Here is a 16352-nt window from a genome sequence, read left to right on the forward strand (position 1 = left end):
GCAAAGCAAGCTATAGCCCAAAATCGCATTTCCCACATAATGGACAACATGCCGATCGATACATTCTAGTAGTCCAACCCTATCTTGCATTCAAGCAGCCCAAACGCTACTTCATCAATCTATCCATAGCCAAGCCCACACAAGTCACAAGGCTACTATGGTTTGGGAACAGAGCAAAAAAATTTCCTTTGGGGTCGACCGTAGGACCAAGATAATATTGTATAAACTCATATCACAATTGATTACACACACACAAACTCATACGTAGTTATGTATGCTTTTGCTATTTTGCTTTAAAATGTGAGCAAAATATTTTATATTATGTAAGAAATAACTAAACTAAAATATTAATTCAATTTCTTTTTAGATTTTTAATGTCATAAATTCTGTTTATGTAAGTCATATATTATTTAGTAGTTGAAAGATCTATAAGTTTTATATAATTAGAAATTTTGAATTTTATATTGAGCACTTATGTTGCATTTATAAAGTACTTTTTTGAGTACTTTTATATTGGGCACCATGTTCCATGTATGGAATATAAAAGTACATGTTGTCTGTATTCCATAAATTTGTTAGTATTGTACTTTTCTTTCTTTCTTTTTTAGACAACATACACAATGTACTTAGCATATATAATTAATCCAAAAATAACAAAACAGTTTACCAATCAAAAATCATTTTAGGAAACTATGGGTTGTTTGGTAGAGTAGTTTAAGATGAAATTTTTGTAGTTTGAGATAAGATTTTTGTAATATGTGAATGAAAAAAGTATGTAATATTGTTTAAAATGTAAAAATGTAAGTTTGAACTTAAAGCCCAAGCCCTATATTATTACAAGAAAATTCTCGAAAGGCTTGTTACATTTATAAAGCCAACATAGCTACTTATTGTGTGGTCAAAAACCACCAAGAGGAGTAGCACAACTTGCTATTATCAGTAATTAGCTCTTTTCTATCCGATAAAACTAATGGTGATCTATGTCGACCACTACAAAATATCTTGATGTAAATCACTGACATCGATTGCTAACAACAAATTAAAGAATAAAAGCAAGGGGTGGAATGGAGACATTAATAATTCAACAACCACTCAGGCTGAGTTTGAATTGGGCGTTTTGTGGCCACGTCCAGCGTTTTGCGTTTTTTTTTTTTTTTTTTTTTTTCTTCTTCAGCTGCTGGACGGGTCAGGGGACAAAGGTTACTGTTCATGCACTGTGCATGAACAGTAACCCAATTTTGCTGACTTTTCAGCACATTGGTGGGTCCCATGTACTGTTCACGGGACCCACAAACTTCACTTTACAGAATTTTTTTTATTAAAAATGGGTCCCACGATACTATTCACACATTTAAAAATTATTTTGGTACAGTGTTTTCAGTTTTCAGTTTTTAATTTTTAGCAATAAGCTCTATCCAAACGAAACCTCAATATCTATAGCTAGTAGTACTTTTCAGCATCAGAAGGGAAGCCTCCCACGAGACTCATCAGATCAGATGTGATAAAATGAGCTCATCGAACTTTAAAATATAGCCACTTTTTCATATCAGCAAACTGATTAGGCCATATGTTTTGTTTGCTTTCGTAATTCATCAAGATAAAGTCGGTTTTCAAAGTGGGTCAGAGATCATCATCACCTGCACCTTCGTGAATACACCAAGACACAAAGTGAAATCATATCAATGTCGAATAATTAAAAGCTTCTTCTTTCTCTTTACCCCTTCCTCTTTCCACCATGACACAAAGCATACAAATTAAGTTACAAACAAAAACATTGTAGCTAACCAATCCAATAAATAATATTGCATATTTATATAACTCGCAAATACTTTTTAATTAAAAACAAAAAGCAAATAACAACTTTTCTTTCTTATACAAAACTTACATATAAGCACCTGAACAGCGCTTATACAAAGTATTTTTTTATGTGTAAAAAAAAAACACAGCATATCAAATTAACAAACAATACACACAAGCATCAACACTCCTGTAAACACAACAACGAGCTGTTCTTAATAGGCAGCAGAGTCTCTCTCTTTCGCCTTCTCTTCCTCAGTCTTTGGGTGGTAACCAGGGATCTTCTCCTTGATCTTCTCCAAAATGCCCTTCTTCTCCTTCACATCGCCTTCCTGATGACTTGGTGGCTCAGAAGTGGTATACTCTGCAACCGAAGGAGGACGAGGAGATGTGACCTCTTCAGGCTTCTTGTGCTGGCCTGGAAGTTTTCCCTTAATCTTTCCAAGGAAGCCCTTCTTTTCTTCAGCGTGAGCTGGCTCTGACGATGGTGCCTGTGGGAGTGGGAGTTTCTGAACTGCTACCTCTTCTTCGTACCTCTCAACTGGGATGCTGGTGTCCTCGTGCTTCTTCTCTTCTGCCTTGTCTCCTCCACCTATCTTCTCCTTGATTTTATCCTTCAGTCCCTTATTTTCCTCCCTTTTCTTCTTCTTCTCTTCTCCTTCACCTTCGTTCTCATCCCTAGGCTGCAATTTTCAAACAATCCAAAGTTCAATTACAAATTATCCAAAGGTTAGAAAAAAGGGCTTTGATGGACTCACATTTTCAAAAATGCGGACAAACCGATGTGAATATGGGTAAAACAAGCTATAAGTCCAACATATGCCATGATAAAAAGAAGTTTCGGTCATTTCGTAGAAAAAAGTCAATGTGAAAATTACCGTTCATCATTCATAGTAACTAATTTAATAAGTTATAACTAAATTTGTGAAAGCAAAATTGACTATTTATAATTAACATTAAAATTTCTAAAAATAATAATTGACTATTCATAATCTATTTACCTCAACAATAAGTTATCAGTAAAATTAATAGTTGACTATTCACAGGCGACAACCTTAACAAGATAAAAATGTCACAAATTGTGGTAGTATGTGGTTGTAAAAATTAAAGTTCCGTACGGAGGCTGTAATTATTACACGTGGCGTTATGGGCCCCAGTTATTTACAAAAGCTGCCAAGGGACGAAAGTCCCGCAGTCATTCATGGGATGCAACATGCAAATGATGAAAAAAAAACAACAAAAGCTTTTATCGGCACTCTCCTTTGAAAATATGTAAGTCGACGACTACGATGACACACACAGATCCATTATTTCTAATGGTTCCAACTTTCAGGTCCTACGTTTTACAATCTCAACTATCAGGAATCCAAAAATACCATATATATATATATATATTGGTGAAGATAATAAACACAAACAAGAAATTTCATTGAACAATCAAAACAAAACTTTTAAAACAAAAACTGTAAAATATTTAAAAAATATGGAAGATATTGAAATAGATATTAAAAATAAAATACTTACAGAGCTAGAGCTGTTGTTAGGTCGGTGTAGCAAGTCGGAGAGACCAGGTTTCTTCTCTTCCTTGTACTTCTCTGGGTGAGAATGAGACTCATACACGGAGACTTTCTCCTCTTCTTTATTCTGGAAGAGATCGGGTTTCTTCTCTTCTTCCTTCTTCTCTTCCTTGTACTTCTCTGGGTGAGAATGAAGCTCATACACAGAGACTTTCTCCTCTTCTTTATTCTGGAAGAGACCGGGTTTCTTCTCTTCTTCCTTCCTCTCCTCCTTGTACATCTCTACAGGCTTTGGATGAGAATGGGGCTCATACACTGAGACTTTCTCCTCTTCCTTATTATGGAAGAGACCACGTTTCTTCTCTTCTTCCTTCCTCTCCTCCTTGTAGTAATCCTCTACAGGCTTTGGTTGAGAATGAGGCTCATACACTGAGACTTTCTCCTCTTCTTTATTCTGAAAGAGACCGCGTTTCTTCTCTTCTTCCTTCCTCTCCTCCTTGTAGTAATCCTCTACAGGCTTTGGCTCATACACTGAGACTTTCTCCTCTTCCTTATTATGGAAGAGACCCTGTTTCTTTTCTTCTTCCTTCCTCTCCTCCTTGTAGTAATCCTCTGCAGTCTTTGGTTGAGAATGAGACTCATACGCTGGGACTCTCTCCTCTTCCTTCTTCTGATAGAGACCACGTTTCTTCTCTTCTTCCTTCCTCTCCTCCTTGTAGTAATCCTCAGCAGGCTTTGGTTGAGAATGAGACTCATACGCTGGGACTCTATCTTCTTCCTTCTTCTGATAGAGACCACGTTTCTTCTCTTCTTCCTTCCTCTCCTCCTTGTAGTAATCCTCTGCAATCTTTGGTTGAGAATGAGATTCATACGCTGGGACTCTCTCCTCTTCCTTCTTCTGATAGAGACCACGTTTCTTCTCTTCTTCCTTCCTCTCCTCCTTGTAGTAATCATCTACAGGCTTTGGTTGAGAATGGGGCTCATACACTGAGACTTTCTCCTCTTCTTTATTCTGAAAGAGACCACGTTTCTTCTCTTCTTCCTTCCTCTCCTCCTTGTAGTAATCCTCTACAGGCTTTGGCTCATACACTGAGACTTTCTCCTCTTCCTTATTATGGAAGAGACCCTGTTTCTTTTCTTCTTCCTTCCTCTCCTCCTTGTAGTAATCCTCTGCAGGTTTTGGTTGAGAATGAGACTCATACGCTGGGACTCTCTCCTCTTCCTTCTTCTGATAGAGACCACGTTTCTTTTCTTCTTCCTTCCTCTCGTCCTTGTAGTAATCCTCTGCAGGCTTTGATTGAGAATGAGACTCATACGCTGGGACTCTCTCCTCTTCCTTCTTCTGATAAAGACCATGTTTCTTCTCTTCTTCCTTCCTCTCCTCCTTGTAGTAATCCTCTTCAGGCTTTGGGTGAGAATAAGATTCAGAAACAGGGAATTTCTCTTCTTCCTTCTTCCCTGAGAGACCATCTTTCTTCTCTTCCTCCATCACCTCCTCTTTTGGCTTCTTCTCCTCTTTCTTCCCCAAGAAATCAAACAAGCCTCGGCTCTTGCTCTCCACGGCTCCCTCATTACCAGCAGGGGTGGTAGTAGTAGTCCCCAAGAAATCAAACAAGCCTCGGCTCTTGCTCTCCACAACTTCCTCATTACCACCAGGGGAGGTAGTAGTAATATCATACTCATTCTTGTTGTGCTGATGCTCCGCCATAATAGATTCGCTACCAAATAATTATCACAAAAGTACACAGAAAAAGAATAAACCAAATGAAAAGTTTGTGAAATGTTTTTTCTCAAGTTTCTGTAACAATGAATATATGCGTTATGAAATGAGAGTAGTATTACAGGTTTATATAGGAAGTTAGGAATCCAGATTACAGACTATGCATTAATAGCATAAAAATAATAGCATTATATTACGCGTCTCTGACGCGATTGAGCTCATTATTAACCGACGTGTCTTTTTATTTATTTGTGTAACCGACCGACGTGTCGCATTCATTTGGAGATGAAACTAAAATTTTATTATTCTCACTCTCTGGTTTTAAATTCTTTAATTACACTCGCTTTTTTGGATTGCCAACTGTCATTGGAGGAATATCAAATGGCTGATAGTGCAAGCTTTTTTTGATTGCCAACTGTCATTGGAGGCCAATCAAATGGCTGATAGTGTAAGCAAAGTTTGAGCGTGTTGATGAGTAGGCTTTTAGTGAGAATGTGAGAAAAACTAGTGGTCAAAAGATAAAGAGGAAAGTGGAAAAGATGGGATGAGAGAGACATGGTGTACTGGGTGGTGCTTAGTTATAGTTATGGCCAATGGCGTCGTGACACGTGTAAGAAGAATGTGGAAGGTTGTACTAGTGGGACCCGTTAATGTCGTCGGCCTTGAGAGGATAAATATGAGAAGGTCGGTTTGGGGACCAACTTGAAGAGTGTGTGAGTGGGGACGGTGCAGTAAATACATTGGGAAGAAGATAACTAGTTAGGTGCAAGATATGCCTCACTTGTGGGGCCTTCTTTTTTTCTTCAAAAAAAAATCTAGACGTGAAGAGCTGAACAGTTACCCACTATTTTACAAATTTTTATGAGATAAATTTTTATTTATTCTTATCTTTCCTTTTTTTTTTTTTTTGAGAGAAATATGTTCTAGATTTACTACTAATAACATATTTTTATTTATTAATTACCCAACATATCAGTCGGTTTGTAAAATACTGTAGTTGATAACTTTTGACTTTTGAATTTCTCAATCTAAATTTAGGAATATAACTTTTTTTTTATCATGGGCTCACAGTTTTGATATTACAAAAGCCGGAGACTAAGGATTTTTCAATCTAAATTTAGGACTATAATTTATTTATCACAAACTCACTATTTTGATATGACAAGTTGCGAATAACAAATGGTGAATAGTAAAGAAAAAAAATGGTAGCTTCGAATAAATAGTAACAACAATCACTCACAATTTAACAATTTACCGTAACATGATTTTGGGGAAAAAAAAAAAAGTTATGGAAATAGAATAACTCTTTTTATAAGCCTTTGAAGTTGTCACTTTCCTAAAGATACGTTACTTAGGGAGGAGTCACTTGGACAGGTGGTCGGTTTGGGGTGGCTGCACCTTTCGGACATTTCCCAAATTTAATTTTCGTACTAATTTCTTGAGGGACCAACCGACCAAGGCTCCTTGGTATCGCACGTGTAATACACGACACAGGTTCTGATTGTCTACCTTCTCATTTCATGATTGTTTAGTAAGAAAGGGTTAGGCATGTAAGCTCTCCACGTCATATGAACACGACATATATTTAAATCTGGTTACGTGTCGGTCTAGTGTCCTATTTTTATACTAGATCGAAATCTCACCCATTGAAAAAAAGCCACGGCAAGATTTTGAAACCGGACAGAACCGTATGGTTGGACCGGAAAAACTCCGAACCTCTCACTTTTGCGGTTTTTTTTAGCTTTAAGAACCACTCTATGAGAAGAAAAAAATAAGATTCGTGCGAACCGTGATCGGATCGTACGATTTTAAAAACCGTGACCGATTTTTGAGGTTCATACGGTTTCTTTTTGTTTCAGCTTTTCCGGTGAATTTTGGTCAATTCACCGGTATAAAGTTATGATCAGATCTAGAAGAAATGAAAAAGAAGTGAAAGAACAAGAAGAAGAACAAAGATCGGAAGGAAATCTGATAATTTCAGATCTTGAACAAAGGGATTTGTAAGGAGAAAAAAAGAACCACAGAAGAAGAAGACAAGTTCCTCAACAAAGAAAAAGAGAGAGAAGAAGAACACAACGAAGCAGGGTCTGCGCCAAAACAAACTCCACATTTGCTCAGCAAATAAACAGTAAACACAAACTACATCAGATCAAAAAAATAAAATAAAAACACAAATTACAGTAACACGTATTTTAGTCTTCTGCCAACACAGTCGCCGATCATGCCTTCGTCTTCGGCTACTGCTTATTCTTCTTCTTCTTCTTCTTCTTCTTTCTTCTTTTTTCTTCTTCTTCTCTTTCTTTTCTCTGTCGATGGAGCTCTGTAATTTCCTCTTTTTCGCTGAGGTATGTGTTTCTCTTTCTTTCTTTTTTCTTTTGGTTAAGTTTCTCTTTCTTTCTTTTGACTTTTGTTACTTTTTTACTCCTTTTGAATTCTGAAGTTCTGTCCCTCACGTGGCTAACTTGGAAATGATGAAAGGTTTTAATTTTTTAATCAAAGCAAAAAAAATTTCAGCCATTAGATTTAGATTTTTTTTCAGCTGCCCAATGTGACCTAACACGTATGGATAGGTGTATTAAATATTTTAAGTATAGGTTTATTAAATATTTTTAATATTTTTAAGAGGAACGTAGATTCACAATATTTTACACAATTTTTTGTTATAATTTGACGCATGCAAAGTGTGAGTAATGAAAATATTATGAGTTTACATCTCTACCATTCACATATTAGGCAAATTGTGATAAAATTTGTATAAAATATTATGGTACTATTATTGCTCTAATTTTAATTAATATTTACTGTTAAGTATATAATAATTATTTCAATTTAAAATTATTAAATAATTTGTTTTATTTTATTTGAGTGTCTTTCTAATTCTTATATTATTATACTAATAATAATAATTATTATTATTATTATTACAAGTTTAACTAATCAACTAGCCTCATCCCATGTGTTTTGCGCGTGAGATGAGGCTTTTTTTTTTTTAGTAGTAGTAGCAAAAAAAAATCTATATTTTTTATTATATATATAATTTTATTTTGAGAATATAATTTATAAGTGGATAAATAAATTTGAAAATCAATAGGAAAGTAACCCTATTATTTAGACAATATTTTAGGAGAAGTTAAGGTTTTATTTTTACTGGATTTTCTTTTAATTTTGTCTCTACGTAAATATAGAAACGTAAGGGTATTTTAGAACAAAAAAAATCTGAATTGTCCTTTTTTTTGTTTATATATATATATATATATATATATATTTTTTTATATATATTTAGATTTGTTTTTGGATAAACGTTGAGTGTTTAACTTATTTTTCTATTTAAAAAAACAATAAATGTATAATTACTTTGAAGAAGTGGGTTAGTGGAAGAGTGTTCCTATTTTGTAGGCAATATTTTAGTGTAAGTTAGACATATATTTTTACCAAACTATCCTTTAGTTTTGTCTTTAGTTTTGTCTCTACTTAAACCTAGGGGTGTAGATGTATTTTGAAACACAAAAAAATCCGGTCCAAACATGTACAGCCGCTTAAATAGTAGTATAGATATATAAATAAATAAATAGATATTATATTTAAATTTGCTTATGATTTGATATTTCTTATTTGTCTTGTAAAAGTTATGATATGAAAATATATATTTGAAATATAGATATTTATATTTAATTGGATTATTTTATTTAAATTTTCTATTTATACTAACTTAATATATTTATTTATATTTAAATAATTATTAAATGAATTATGACGTCATCCCGGTTCGACTTCGGTTCAACTTCGATCTGACTTTAAAAACTTTGAACATCTTTCTTTTACAGTTCATTGAACGGTCTGAGTTTAAAAACCTTGGCCTAGTATTATTTAGCAGAAAAAAAAAAAGCCTAGTGCATGTAAATTGCCCACAAATAGTGTCCGTAAGTAAAGTTACGAACTCATGTCTTTCTCAAAAAAAAAAAAGTTAAGGATTTATGCGGGTTTTAGTAAGTTCAATTGGTAAAGTTTTTTATAGTTGAAAAAGATATATGATTTAATTTTCACCTACATCAAAAACCGATTGCTGTCATAGTCTGATAGTAATAAACACAATCATTAGAAACAGATATCATATGTTAAAATTCTATAATAATAAAAAAAGTTAGGGACTTAAGAGCTAAAAGCTTTATAACTCATATGATTTCTTTCATGACTAAAAACCAATTGCTGTCATAGTCTGATAGTAATAAACATAATCAGTAGAAACAAATTAAAATTCTATAATAATAAAAGTTAGGGACTTAGGAGCCAAAAGCTTTATAACTCATATGATTTCTTTCATGACTAGACTAAAATGTATAAATTAACATTGTTGTTATAGTAACAGTGTAAACACAATCATTACAAATAGAAGTCAATAATATTGTATGCATTCTTTCATGTCTGAACTAAAATGTGTAAGTTAACATTGTTTCTACTATAATAGTGTAAACACAATCATTTGAAACTAACATCATAGGTTAAAACTCTATAATAAAAAAAACAAAAAGTTAGGGACTTATGGGCCAAGATCCTTATAACTCAACAATATTGTATGCCTGAACTAAAATGTATGAATTAACATTGTTGCTACAGTAATAGTGTAAACACAATTATTAGACATGGATGTTATAGGTTGAAACTCTATAATAAAAAAAACAAAAAATTAGGGACTTATGGGCCAAGAGTCTTATAACTCAGCAATATTGTATGCTTTCTTTGGTTACTAAACTAAAATGTGTGAATTAACATTGTTGCTATTGTAATAGTGTAAACATAATCATTAAAAACGGACGTCATAAATTAAAACTCTATAATAAAAAATAAATAAAAAATGTTAGGGACTTATGGGTTAAGAGTCTTATAACTCGACAATATTGTATGCTTTCTTTCACGACTAAACTAAAATGTATGAATTAACATTGTTGATACAGTAACAGTGTAAATGTTACTATTGGCATCTAAATTTTTTTTTTTAATAATTCTTTACTGTTCAAATGGTAACTTGTAACTATTGAATAATAATAATAATAATAATAATAAAAGGGTTGGACAGTCAGGGTTAGGGGTATATGGCTATACATACCTCTGGGAATGTGTGATTGCCTACCATGTTCAGAGACTAAGGAACGAAAAGCACATAATGCTCTGAGAAGTTAAATAACCATAAACACAGTCACAGCCAAATCCATCTCGCTTCTAGATGTGCTTAAGCTTTGGGAAAATAGATTTCGTTTACAGCTCCCCTTGTTTCAAGCTTGAGGGGTTGTATTGAGTAAGGACTGATACATTTCAAGAAGTAAGGATTGATACATTTTGTCTAAAAGGGCACTACATGGGACAATTTGACTGGGTTGCAAGTAGCAACAGGAGCTAAGAAGCTTATTGGTAAGGTTAAAATAGTTTATAATGAGTACCCTCTTGTTTAAAGCACACCCACTACAAAGAGCTAGTTTTAAGATGCAAGCTGCATCAAAGAATGGAATAATCCACATAAAGTTAAAAAGGAAATTGGGTTTGATCATGCGTACCTATGGCAGCCATCGTATCCAGTGTCTAAAAGAAAAACTGTATTTTACGAAACAACTTACAAGCAAAGGAATATTTGTTGTGGTAGACCTTTCACAAGTTCACAGTGTAAATAACACAAGTATTTTTGCAATCATCATAGACATCTCAGTCAATTATTTGCAAAACAAAGGTGAGAAAAATGCCAAATATCAGTTCAATTCAGCAGCTGTGTGTGATGAATTTAGGTGTAAGTTGTAATGACTAGTGACTACTTGCTGCCCCATGCATCACAAGCTTCAGCCGGAAACAAATCTTACCTATAATAAAACTTATCCCATCTCTACTTTAAAGCAAAATAAACGCATTTAATTATGCTTGTTACATGAATATAGTTGGAAGTAACAGTATCAATCTTCTCCACCAAAAAAAAAAAATCTTCTTCCTTTTTTAATACACAGGTAAAAAAAAAAGTGCTTTTGCTCCACGGTAAGCGAAAAGAACAGAATACAAATTAGGGCAGAAAAGGAACAGGGCAGAAGGACAGCCAGTACATGGTTTTTCTATTTAAAGACTGCCAAATGGAATTAAATTCTTCAATCAAGGAAGATTTATTTACCAAAAGCCCCTAACTCACCACAAATCAATAATTCATGACTTAGATATGAAATATTTCATGTATAGACTAATAAAAATTCAAAATGAAAGAACTATATTTTTTTTTTTATCTAAGTAAAATGAAAGAACTATGTCCAAACTTACTTCTTCATAAATTTTGTTAACACCAGAATCGGTCAGACATTTTGGAATGCTGGGTTAGCAACTTTTGTATGGATGATAAAAGCACGAACAATTAACAGAAACTAACAATAATTGTAATTCAACCAAATGATGAAAATTTAGTAATTTACAACAATCTAAGAAGATACATAACTCCCAATTAGTTATTAAAAAAATTCTTGCCGTCCCAAGGGGAATTCAATAATAAATCAAAGGCAATAAAAAAAAAAAATTTGGACCAACTCAATCCTGATTTTAAACGTAGTCTTCTGAGCATGCAAGTACTATACATGATGAAGCAGCTTTGGTCCAACTTTAATCATATGCTCAACTCGAATGAGAGAGTGTGAATTCCCTCGAGCTAGTCTAAGGAATTTCCTACAAGCAGTGAGTTAGCCACTAACACCTATCACTTAATGATCTCCATCTATGCAGCATCATCTTTAATTCCACCATTTTGGTTGGATCTAGCTAATGTGATGTGAGATATTACAGACTCCCCCACACCAGATAAGCCTTTCCTCCCAACCAATCTCACCCCAAAGTCATGATTTAACATCCTCATCCTGTTCCCATCGCCATCTACCCGACTCAGCTCAATGACCTGGTTCCTAGAAATCAAGCCATAAAGACAGAGACCGCCAGAGTCCAATTTCTCCCCTCCAAATTTCACCCTTAACAATGAATTGGAATTAAGGTCATTTGACATTGGAGCAAACAAAACAGAGAAGCTCCCAAAAGTCAGGTCAGGGGTCTCAAACAATTTATTCAAATTGTCACTTTCCTCACTCACATTATTTAATTTATCAGCTGGAATTAATGACCTTCTCTTGGCCACTCTAAGCATGTTAGCAGCTTCTCTCATCCCACTAAGAAAAGCTCCATGCATTGTCGCTGGATACTGTTTGTTAGTTGCCTCTCCAGCAAAGAACACCCTCCCATCTCCCACACTCTCCGCAAGAATATCATAGTCATCCCCCGAAGAGCCTATTGCGACATAAGAGTAAGATCCGTAAGTGAATTGATCCTTCCCCCAACGAGTACAGACCGCCTGAACAGGATCTGGAACAGTAATCCCTTTTGGATGAAAGATACCCCTCAATATGTCTAACACCCTTCTCACAGACTCCACGGGCGACATCATCTCAAACTTGATTGCAGCATCTCCTGCCACAAGTGCAACAAGAAGTGGGCCTCCTGACACAGAAGAATAGCTATAAAACAAAAAAAACTCCCCTCTCATACTCTGATCTTCAGTCAAATGCCCAAATGTGTCAATATCTCCACCCCAAAAATTATACGGAAACAACATGGCAACCTTATTCAACAACCCGAATCCTAACCTCTGAATCGCATCTCTCTTCCTTTGAGGAAGCTCAGGGAAGAATTCAATCATTCCCTTCTTAAGCACGCCCAATGGCACGGTGCAAAGCACCATATCACCACGAAACTCCTGCCCACCAGCATAAACCAACACCCCATCCGTCCCATACCTGATACTATCCACAGTCCTCTCATAAAAAATCGGAAGCTCCTCCGCTAAGGCACGGACAAATGTCTCATTCCCCCCTGGAATAAAACAGTGATCGCCACCCATCTCATAAGGATCATCCTGATCCCAATACGCCATTGACAAATTCGACATCAACGAAGCATTAGCATATTCCAAATTGGCAAGATGCCAATTCAACAGCATTCTTTCTTCCAAATCCTCAGCCACATTATAAACACGCCGAAACGCTTCTAACGCGGTCCCTAAGGGAACATCCACTGATCTAACTTCTTCTATCATAGCATGCCTAAGCTTACAAACTCTATCCAATAGCTTATTAAATGAAACCTCTACTTTAGAATCAATTTCAGAATTCACTGACTTCCCATCTGGTAAATACAAAGGGCATATATCTCTCACCTTATGAAGTGGCAACCCTAATTGCCTTGCCAGAACCCCAAGTGGGTTCCCATTTATTCCGGTGAGGACACTTCCACCGAGGTCCGCCGCGGCCTCCACACCGTCACCGTTGATTTTCTTCGTCCTCACGCGCCCGCCGGGGCGTGCCCTTCCTTCCAAGACTACCACTTTGAATCCCATAAACACCAATTGCCTCGCCGCGACTAAACCGGCGAGACCGGCTCCTACAATTACCACATTGCCCTTCTCAATTCCGTCGAAAGACTTCAACTTGGCTTCTTTGATGGCCGGGGCGAGCCCGAAATTGATGTAACCGTGGTGGAGAAGGAAATGGTAGGCCGAGTCGACAAGGCCTTTGTGTTCCGACCGAATTGACTCCAGCGAGTGGTCACGGGTCAACCAGACCGACACGTTGGACCGCCACCGAGTCAGAATGTGGTTCCGAACCACAATATAGTTAGCTTGCTCAACACCGCCGATTGTGGATACAACATTGGCTTCGATCTCCTCCTCGGTGAGCGAATCAACCGGAAATCCAACCGAGATAGCGATCAGAGCTTCCACGTCGACGTCTTTCGCCATTTCCGACCGGCGGTTCTTGTTGAGCGACGGATTTCCGTTGAGCTCCGTGAAGAATTTCTTCCTACGGCGTCGTTTCTTGGCAGGCGGACCGGGCTCGGTTGGGCCGGGTTCGGTCGGGTTAGGGTTTTGAGGCGGTTCATCTTCTTGAATTGGGTCGGAGGAGTCGTCTTGGGAGTCCGAAACGGGGGCTTCGGGTGTCGTTTTGGGAGGTGAGGTTTGGGGATTGGTTTCTGAAGGGGTTGCACTTGCTGAAAGAGTGAGATCAGTTTCAGCTGAGGAGTCGTCTCCCTCGCCGGATACGACGTCGTTAGGGTTGTCGGAGGGGTCATGTTGTTGGGAATTTGGGTCCCTTGGTTCCATGTGGGTTTACTAGTATCAAATATCAATGTTAATTTTGATGTGGACTAATATATTACTACTTTTTAAGTGTATTCTCTAGGGCTTAATCAGATTCATTACTCCCTCAGTTTTACTTCAAGCGGCTTCCTCTTATTGTGCCAACTGACTCAAAAGGGAGGACACATGGCCCATTTTCTCTACTGGGTAGGAATTCACTAGTATCCGAAGTTGGATCCGAAACATGGCCCAACTGGGACCACCAGTCTAATGTGTATTTTAAATGTTTTTTTTTTAAGAAACATTTTTTTGTTGTTGTAAAATTAGAAAATAATAATACTTATTAGAACACACAAACACGAAAGTAGTATATATTTAGGTAACCAATATTTTTCACTATTTTTTGTCCTTTGCTGATTTGAATTTTCAAATAAACTATAAGTATTGGAAGAATTATTTTCTCGTAGAAGCATGCGATACATCTTTCTGGATTCTCCACATACTATGTTGAGCCAACAATTATTTATCTCTAGTGTCTTTTAGAAGTTTTTTTTTTTAAATATTGTTTATCTCTTGTATGAAGTTTAAGGACTTGTTTGGATTGAGGGGGAGAAGGGAGAATGGAGGAGAGTAGGGTAAAATTAGCTGAAAATAAGCTAATTTTGGGTCATATCTACTCTACTCCCCCTCCTTTCCTCTCAATCCAAATGCATCATAAGTTAGTCTCAATACGTTCTTTTGTAGAAATCTAAATAGTGAGTGTAATGAATTTGGAGGATGTGTTATAAACTAGTGTCCCAAATTTCATTCATGATATTATCTGATGTGAGATGAAAACGCTCAGACCGTCCTTGGACGGTCATCACCTCGGCAGCCGTCCAGGAGTTATCCTCAGGACGAGGGTAACGGACAAGGCCGTCCTGAGGATGATAGCGAAGCTACATCCCTCGTCCATGGGATGCGCACAACCTGCCCTGAGAGGACTCGTCCACATAAAGATTCGTGGACGAGGATGCCACACTTGGAATTATCAAGCACACTCGACGAGGGAATTCTAGGACGAGGATATCATACTTAGGAGAATCTCCGAATATAATGTGACAATCCCTTATCCCACGCATAACTGTCATGTATCCATTGTGAAATAGAAGTGTAACTCCTAAACGGTTATGGCAGTTACGTTTGATCCTCCTTGAATCCAGGGGAGGTTCCAATTTCAATAACCGTCTATGAAGGCACTATATAAAGACTGATTCAGACAAGGCAAAGATATGTGAATTTTATTCCAAAAAAGTTGGAACTCCAAAAATATAGAGGGAAAAACTAACTTTACCATCGGAGAGTTTTTGGCCGGCAGCCCCGATCACCTTTGATTCGTTTCTCTTTTTTCTTCAGGCCGCAAAGAGAGCAGGTGGTCCTTTCAAGTCCGAAGCATCCAGCCTACTGATCTTCTTTGCATCATCAGTTGGCGCCGTCTGTGGAACGAACAGTGTTCTTTTCGTTCGGTTATTTGTTCTGTTTTCAACGATTAGCCTTTCCCAGAAAAAAGGCTGAATGGTTCGAACAAGATCAAGGTCTACAAGCCCAGGCCACCAGGAGAGTAGGGATGCTTCTAGCAACCCCCTTCGCGATCGCAGGTCAGCGCCTGTCGTGCAACCACCCTCCATTCAACATATACAATCTATGGCCGCCGCTATGGCGGAACTGACACGTCAAAACCAGGAGTTGAATAGGGAGATCAACCTCAGGAGGCAGCGCCAAGATGGGCACGCGGATAGACGGGCACCGAGTCAGGAAGGTGGAGGAGAAAATGTCGAGTCCGAAGATCAAACAAGGGGTACCGCTTCAAGAAGGGTGCCACACCTGGAAAAAGAGATGGACCAGACGAGAAAAGCCATGGATGAAATAAGGGAAAACATGAGGCGAGCGAACCCAGTGGATGATATGGTTCATCGAACGGACTCCCCCTTCACGGCTTCCATCAGCAGTCACCCCCTACCTCCAAAGTTCAAAATGCCTTCTCTGGACTTGTATGATGGAAATCGCGACCCTTGCGATCATGACCATGCACCTACAAGGAGTCCTGGACGAGATTATGTGCAGAGCTTTTCCCACCACACTTAAGGGACCGGCGTGAGTGTGGTTCGGTAAGATACCCCAAACTCGGTGGGATCCTTTGAAG

At 37.2% G+C, this 16352-nt stretch overlaps 2 protein-coding genes across 2 annotated transcripts; both read right to left on the minus strand.

The window, feature by feature from the left end:
- Positions 1-1774: 1774 nt before the first annotated feature.
- On the minus strand, positions 1775-5248 carry LOC142621928 (uncharacterized). Its single transcript, XM_075795346.1, has 2 exons — positions 3322-5248; positions 1775-2480 (listed from the first exon to the last, which is right to left on the minus strand). The coding sequence occupies exons 1-2, from the start codon at positions 5020-5022 to the stop codon at positions 2013-2015; spliced, it is 2169 nt and encodes a 722-aa protein (XP_075651461.1). The 5' UTR covers positions 5023-5248; the 3' UTR covers positions 1775-2012.
- A 6165-nt stretch (positions 5249-11413) lies between these two features.
- On the minus strand, positions 11414-14425 carry LOC142621836 (lysine-specific histone demethylase 1 homolog 1). The gene has a single exon (XM_075795236.1). The coding sequence runs from the start codon at positions 14192-14194 to the stop codon at positions 11768-11770; it is 2427 nt and encodes an 808-aa protein (XP_075651351.1). The 5' UTR covers positions 14195-14425; the 3' UTR covers positions 11414-11767.
- Between the last annotated feature and the right edge of the window lie 1927 nt (positions 14426-16352).

This window comes from Castanea sativa, chromosome 1 (genome assembly GCF_040712315.1).
Source record: "Castanea sativa cultivar Marrone di Chiusa Pesio chromosome 1, ASM4071231v1".
NCBI classification, from domain to species: Eukaryota; Viridiplantae; Streptophyta; class Magnoliopsida; order Fagales; family Fagaceae; genus Castanea; species Castanea sativa.

Excerpts from the sequence above, each read along its gene's own strand:
- LOC142621836 (XM_075795236.1), bottom strand. The coding sequence starts at position 14,194 with ATGGAACCAAGGGACCCAAATTCCCAACAACATGACCCCTCCGACAAC.
- LOC142621928 (XM_075795346.1), bottom strand. The coding sequence starts at position 5,022 with ATGGCGGAGCATCAGCACAACAAGAATGAGTATGATATTACTACTACC. Across the intron at positions 2,481-3,321 it reads CTAACAACAGCTCTAGCTCT|CCTAGGGATGAGAACGAAGG; the intron begins GTAAGTATTTTA and ends TGAAAATTGCAG.